At 38.0% G+C, this 7723-nt stretch overlaps 1 protein-coding gene across 1 annotated transcript in view; it reads right to left on the bottom strand.

Annotated features, from left to right (window-relative positions):
• Dnah9 (dynein axonemal heavy chain 9) overlaps positions 1-7723 on the bottom strand; it is a 433197-nt gene that overhangs the window by 143907 nt on the left and 281567 nt on the right. The window contains exons 45-47 of the mRNA XM_023705424.1: positions 4762-4904; positions 4231-4392; positions 3821-4054 (exon numbers count right to left, since the gene is read on the bottom strand). Of these exons, the coding sequence (XP_023561192.1) occupies positions 3821-4054; positions 4231-4392; positions 4762-4904 (539 nt within the window). The remainder of the gene's footprint in view (positions 1-3820; positions 4055-4230; positions 4393-4761; positions 4905-7723) is intronic.

Genomic DNA, 7723 nt, shown 5'->3' with positions numbered 1-7723 from the left:
GGACTTTCCCGCTGCAATGCTGTATATGATTAGATTTCTAAACTTCTGTGTGAAAATATGTAATTGTTTATTCCTATTTTTAAATACATTTTACTTTTTTTTCATATTCTGTAGGGACTTAAAGTTTAACAAATCAATACTTGATGAAAAATACGTCTTCCATGTTATGCCTAAGATGTTTGATATTCAGACAGATAGTGAGATTTAGCTCAACAGCCTAGGTTGTAGGGTAATAATAATAAGCTTCTCTTCTGGAGGGTCAACAACCTAAGTTTGCAGACCAAAAGTTACAAAAAGGGGAGGGCTGCAAGGACAGCCTATTTGTTTTATGTTGTTCATCTTTGCATCATCTTGCAGATGTTGAATTATTTTTTCCCACATCCTAGTTGTTTTCAAGAGATCTTTTCTTTCTAGCTATGGTGTCTTCAAGGTCTAAAAGTCTATTTTCACTTTCATTCAGACTGTTTTGTCAGCTTGTGATTGAGGTTTTAATTTCCTGTGTAGCACTTTGAATCTGTTTCATGCCTTCTATTTCTTTCTTATTTTGCTTATTTAATGATTCTATCATTTTTCTATTCTCTATTTTTAAAATCAGTATCTTATTTAGAAGCACTTAGTATTTCTTTCATTATAGTTATCATTTCTTTTTCTTTTTACTTCAGAAATTATTTCTATCTGATTTCCTCTATACCTTTCTCTATTTGTTTCTTTACTTCCGATGCTATTATTTCAGAGATTTCAGGTGTGTGCTTTCGAATTTCTTCTATGCTATTGTCTCCTGCATTTCTTCTGGGTGGGCTCAGGCCCTAAGAATGCATTTTGCTCCTTCTCTTTGTCATTTTGTATATCACTGTCTTCTGACCTTTGGTGTAGAGCTTTGGTACAGTTATTACTTTAGCACCAGGTCTGGATCTACCAAGTTCAAACTCGTCCCGGTGGGTGTGGCTTGGGTTTGGTTGCTGTGCTCCACTTCTTCCTGCTGTAGCCCTTGGAAGTGCACGTGCTGTGCCACTCTGGCAAGATGTTTTGCTCCTGGGCCAGCTGGGTGGTCTTGCCTGTAACCTCTCTGCAGGGAGTTCCACCACAGAGTTCCACACCAGGCATGTCTGATGGAGGAAGTGCCACACACACTGGCTTGGGTGCTGGCTGGAATGAGGACCTTGTGGACCAACAGGAGGTCCCACTCATACTCTGGGCCTGGGCACTGGCTAGAGTGAGGATCTGGCTGGCTCTGGGTAGTCTCACACACACACCAGACCTGGGCACTGGCTAGAATGAAGACCTGGAGGGCCCTGGGTGTTCCCCCCACAAGTGTGTCTCCCCCTTTTTTGTATTTGGTTGCTGCAGGGTCTCACTACCCAGCCCAGACTCATGGTGATCCTCCTGCTTTCAGCATCCCCAGTGTTGGGATTACAGGCATGTGCCACTATGCCCAGACTCTGGCTGGCTCAGCATGCTCTGGGGGCAGGGTTGGTGCAGGATGTGGTGCCAGGAATTGAACTGAGGTCCCTGCACTTGCTTAAGCTTGCCTAAGCAAGCGCTTTAGTCCTCTGAGCTATCTCACCAGCCCCAGAGGGTAGAACTTTTGAGATGGAACTTCTTCATGGTGTTGGGGTATTCTTCTGCTATGCAAAAGCTTTTTAATTTGATGTGATTCCAAGTATTGAGTCTCTGTGATATTTTTTGTGTGGTCAGGGTTTAGTTTTTAAAGTCTTTGCCAACATCTGTATTTTTAAGAATTCTATCTAGTCTATCTTTCAGCAGACTTTTTCTGTTTTAATATTCAGATCTTTGATCCATTCTAATTTTAATTTAGTATATGGTGAAGGATATGGATCTGGTTTTAATCTTTGACATACAGAAAGCCAGTTCTCCCAGCATTGTTTACTAAAGAAGCTATCTTTCTACTGGTGAAGTTGTTTGGCCTCTTTGTCATAGATAAGATGGTGGAGTGTGCTTGGAGTTGCTTCTACTCTGTTTCACTGATCCTGTTATTTATTTATTTATTGTCTGTACCATGCTATTTTTATCACTATAGCTTTGAAAAGACAACACACACAATGGGAAATACAAAGGACTCAAAAATCAGATCCTCCAAATTTAAAGACCCAACCTAAAAATGGGAATCTGAAATGACTGGACACTGTTCAGATAAAGTACAAACAGGAAATGAATATATATATAAATGTTCAGTATCACTGGCTATTCATGCAATTCAAATTAAAATAACACCAAGATTACATTTCACTCTAGAAAGAATGACCATCAAAGAAATCAACCAATAACAAATGCTGGCAAGACTATGGGAAAAAGAAACCCTTCTCCATTGTTGGTGAGAGTCTAAATTGCTACAACCATAATAGGAATCAGTTTGGAGATTCCTCAAAAAAACCCAAAAGTAGAATTCCATTTGATCTTGCTATTTCCCTTTCTTTATATCTTCTAGCTATCTATAAAGTGATACAATTTATAATAGTTAAATCTTTGAAATAGCCTATACGCTCATCAATGGATAATTTGACAAAGCAAATGCGGGGATTATATGTAGTGGAATACTACTCTAGCATTAAGAAGAATAAACTTCACAGACAGTTTTAGGTAAATGGATGCCCCTTGAGATGGCAATTTTAGGTGAAATAAATTAGAGACACAAGTTTAAATATTACATTGTTTCTCTTGTATGGAAACCCCAGGGGAATAAGGAATAAAGTGGAGTATAGATATTGGGAAGTAGGAAGAAAGTGTCCAAATGGGAAGGGGAACATGGGAGGAGAAGGAGAAGGAAAGGAAGTGAAAAGGAGTTAAAAAGAAAAAGAGAGAATGGAAGGAAAAATTGGAAGTAAAACTTTTGTAAATGGGAGAAAGGTTTAAGGGTTTAAGGGAGGGGAATGGGAAAAAAAGAATTGAAGTATAAGTACAAATTCCTTAAGAAGAAGGTGATGAATATATATATATTCATCAAGTGGATGTATATATATCTCCAGAATGATTTTATGCAAAAAAGGTAAAAGAATCCAACACCATACCATACAAAAAGAAATACGGCCTAGTGGAAGGCAGCTAGGACACAGCTGCTTCACACCCATGAATGGACTCATTCTGCTCCTCGTGGGCCTGGATTAGTGCCCCTGAGAATGGGTACCACCCCTGAGTCACTCTTCTGCATGCACTGGACTCCCTTGCTACATATGCCCCTATCATCCTCCCTGAGGCCCTCATTAGAGCCAAGCAGATACTGGAACCTCTAGCATTCTGTACCAACTAAGTTTCTTTTCTTTATGAAGTATCTTACCTCACATCTTTTGTTATAGCCACCCCATACACTAAAACAGATGCAAAGACACTTGGAGAGGAAAAAGTAAAGATTGCAAAGAGGGGGCTGGTGAGATGGCTCAGTGGTCTAAAGCACCTACTTACAACAAGCTTAGTAAAGCACAGGGACCGCGGTTCAATCCCCCAGCCCCACATGCCAGCCAGCCGTGCCCCCTGATGGGCTGAGCTGGCCACACACACACACACACACACACACACACACACAAATAAAATAAAATAAAAAAAAAATTAAAAAAAAAAAGATTGCAAAGAGGACGAGAGAAGAGGGTTCTAGCATCAGTGAGAGGGAGCAAACCAGACCCGACGCTAAGGATGCTCCATTGCCAAGGGGTTCACTTCCCTTTGGGTACTGCTCCTGTTGCTGTGGGGCCTTTGGAAAACCACAAGTCATTTTTCAGCTCCAGATTAGAATGTCTGCAGTGCACTCTCTGGGGCTGCCTCTACCCCTCCAAATCCACTGACCCTGAGAGAGCAGGACACAGCTCACCTGGGCAGAAGTGCTGTGGAGCTTCAGCAGCCCATTCTCAAGGCGCTCCATTTTGGACTTGAGCTCTTTTTCATTTCTGTGCAAAAGGCTTTGGTAGAGTCTGATGAACTCCAGAAAGGATTTGGGGGTTGTGTAGTTATAGTGCTGCTCGTTGCTCAGATAAGCCTGCGATGTGTGGTTGACGCTTGTGTGGACAAAGGCCATGAACTTGCTAATTGATTGCTTTACTGTAGGCTAGAATTAAAAACAAAACAGGAAATGGAATTTGAAGGTAACTACCCGTCCCTCTCTGTGCTTTACTGTTTCCATGGCTCTGTCCAAGCCCTGTGCTTTAACCCCCATATGTGGACCTGGGTTTCTTTGTACTCTGAGATGAGGAGGACACTGAAGAGGCCTCCTATCCCCCTCACCTCAATGCTGTGCGTGTTTTGCAGGAAGCGGAGGCTGACAGACTCCAGCGCCTGCTGAGGCCACTCCTGGAACCAGTCAATGGCTGTGCAGTTCAAAATAGCTGGGAACTTCCTGCTGCGGACCCTCAGCTTGTTCCCCACAGGGGAGAAACAGAGAGTTACCTGCGAAATCAGAAGAGAGGGGACAGCCAACAAGGTATCACAGAAATAGTCACAGAGAGGCAGACATGGCTTTGGTTTCTTGATTTCCCAGAAATTTAAGCAGCCTATCCAACCAAGATAAAATCTGCATGCACTGGTCAGCTTCCCTGGCAACACATCCACAAAACTGAGGTCCATGGTACAAGAGGAGGGACCACTAATAAAGCAGGTGAGAAGCGCTGCTTGCAATGGCATTCAGCCTGAGAAGAGTGCAGCACCCTCCCCACCTACTGTGAAGATAGAATAGCTGGGTCCAATCCAAACCAACAGTAGAAGTTCCAGTGAGCATTCCTGGTCTGTGCCTACTCCAGGCAGTAAGTCATCCTTTACCTTTAGGCGTCGTTGGACACGATCTATGAAAAACTTCCAGCAGTTCTCTCTGTTGTCAAGCAGGCCTTGGCTCTTGACTTCATTCCTCACATTGCTTATGATGTTTTCAACTTCATCATCCGAGTAGAGGTCTGGTATCTCTGCTGGGAATAAATGAAGCACAGATGGCCAGCTTTGACATCTTGCGAAATGATGCAATCAGACTTGGGAGGTTATTTTGGCTTGGGACACAGGTCTCTTGGTTTTCACATTATATTTCAACTCACTTGCTGATGAAATTGGATGGACACTGCTAATATGTCAAACCCAAGACAAGGCAACTGTTGAATGGAAGGGGGTATAGGACACCTTCATGGCCTGCTATAGGCTGTTGGTAGCATTTCAATGGTCTTTCCTTCTTTCACTTAAGCATTTACTTTTATCTACATTGTTGGCTCTCTGAAAATTGTACCACTAAGAATCTTAATATTTAGCAAGAGATATAAAACATATTCATCTATCGGATTGTGAATGAACAGAGCCATATATAATATACATATATACATATATATATGTATGTATGTATACATATACACATATATACGGCTATGTATCTATATATATACATATACGGCTATATATCTATATATACATGTATATATACATATATTTAAGAAGAATAAGCAATTTCATTCTATAAGAGAGAAAGGAAGAGGCATAGTTTAATGGAATTTTGTATTGTATGCATTAAATACTATCTTAAATCACTGTAGAAAAGATGAAATATTCAACTATGCAATACGTAATATTAGCAAAACTAGGATCTAAGAAAGAAGATCTTTGAGGGGGAAAACTTTCTAACTATCATTCAATCTACTTTTTAAATTTAATAAAAAAGATAAACGTGACAACAAAAAAATAAAGCAAGCTATCATGATGAAAGTGTATGGTATGAAGTACGACAATAACAGTTACAAAACTCAAGGCATATGCTATGAAAGTATGTGTTAACTCAGATTATGGTTAAATGGCTAACCTACTGAATATGTAAAGAAAATCTCTACAAATCAAATAAATAGAAAGATATGCTGAAGGATATGAAAAGAGTTTACAGTAAATGAAATAAAAATAAAAATGGATAAGAACAGGAATAATGAAGGAAATAAAGATGTCTCAGATGCTTAATGTCATTTTTAACAATAGAAATACAAATTAAAGCTGCTTGATTACTTTTGTACAAATCGGGCTGGCAAATGTGAAATGATACTCAGCCTCCCTTGTAATAGCACAAATATAAAATAAAATTGCCTAATTATTACTTTTACCAGTGTGGCAAAAATCTGGAAGGTAGAGAACACAGTATTTGGTGAGATAATGTGTGAATGAAATTGTACGCTCATCTGACTAAAGAAGACAAATTTTAAAAATCCTAACTAAATATGTGAAAATTAATATAAGATAGCTACTTACATTTTATCCTGGAAACATAAGAATAGTTAAGTTCTAGAAAAAAATCTGTGAAAATAATGTACTATATTAACAGATTAAAGAAGTAAAATAATATGATGACTGAACTAGGTACATAAAACTTCTAAAATATTTTTAGAAAACTTGGAAAGAATGTGATAACAAATATTAACCTCAAACTTAAAGCAAACATCCACCTAAATATTCCTTTTTAAATAAAGAATAAGACAAATGTAACTGCTATTATGAATCTTATTCCATATTATGCAGGCGGTCTTAGATTGTGCAAAAAGTTAAAAAAAGAAATAAAATTATAGAGATTGTTTTTTTTGCCATAATTTTATTGATAAACAAATAGCAATGAGAAGGTTTCAAATCAAATCGGTGGGACAGTTTCAATAATTAACACACTGCATATATTCTTCTTAGTGGTTAATTGCTGTAGAAGATGCAGACTCGACATCCTATCCACAAGCACCACTAGAACAAATCACTCTATTCACTAACAGAATGTAACTATATAACTATCCTAACCACCCTCAATACATAGATACAAAATGGACATTCATCTGTATACCCTTTTTTTGTTAAGTTCCATTATTTGAATATTATAGGTGTGTAAACTCAGCAAAACATTCTAAAAGAGTCCAGTATCCCATAATAGCATTAGGTCTTCCGCTTAACTGGCAATGTCAGAAATTGTAGACCTGAGTACCCCACAGCTCAACATAACAGCATGGCTTTATTTCTTTTTTTTAATTTTGAAACCAATTTTATTACACATCTCTTCTTTTTTATGATGAAATAATAGACAAAACAGTACTTGGTAGTAATTCACAGAAAAGCTAATTTTGTTTGTTGTACAGGGAAATATCAAAAGACCAAGGGCTGAGGAAATAAGAAACGTATCATAGAACTGCATGTCCTCAACATAGTTATGTTTTTAGAAATAAGTGATGTAGTGTAAATTATGTAAGGGCTACCACTAACTTCCTCATCTATGGTATATATGAATGCACTAGTGAGATCAGCTTTTATGAATGAATTATACTCTGACTTGAGGTCTATTTCTTTTTTTTTAAATTAATTTTATTGAGAAACAAATAGCAATGAGACAGTTTCAAAACAGGTTAGTGGGACAGTTTCAATAATTAATACATTGCACATTGTTGAGTTCATAGTAGTTATTCTTCATACAAGATGCAGACATGATATCCTGTCCAAATACTATCAGTACAAATCTTTCTTCTCATTGAGTTAAATAAAGTAGCTGTATATCTACCCTAATTATTTATTTATTTATTTCCAAAATTTTATTGATAAACAGCAATGAGGCAGTTTCAAATCAAATTGGAAGTACAGTTTCAACAAATAACACACTGCATATATTCTTCTTAGTGGTTAATTGCTGTACAAGATGCGGACTTGAAATCCTATTCACAAACACCATTAGAACAAATCATTCTATTCATTAAGAGAATGCCACTATATATCTATCCTAACCACTTTGAATACA

This window comes from Octodon degus, unplaced genomic scaffold (assembly GCF_000260255.1).
Source record: "Octodon degus isolate 3935 unplaced genomic scaffold, OctDeg1.0 scaffold00219, whole genome shotgun sequence".
Lineage (NCBI taxonomy): Eukaryota > Metazoa > Chordata > Mammalia > Rodentia > Octodontidae > Octodon > Octodon degus.
Note: the sequence above shows the minus strand (reverse complement) of the source record. Positions and strands in the feature narration are given on the sequence as shown.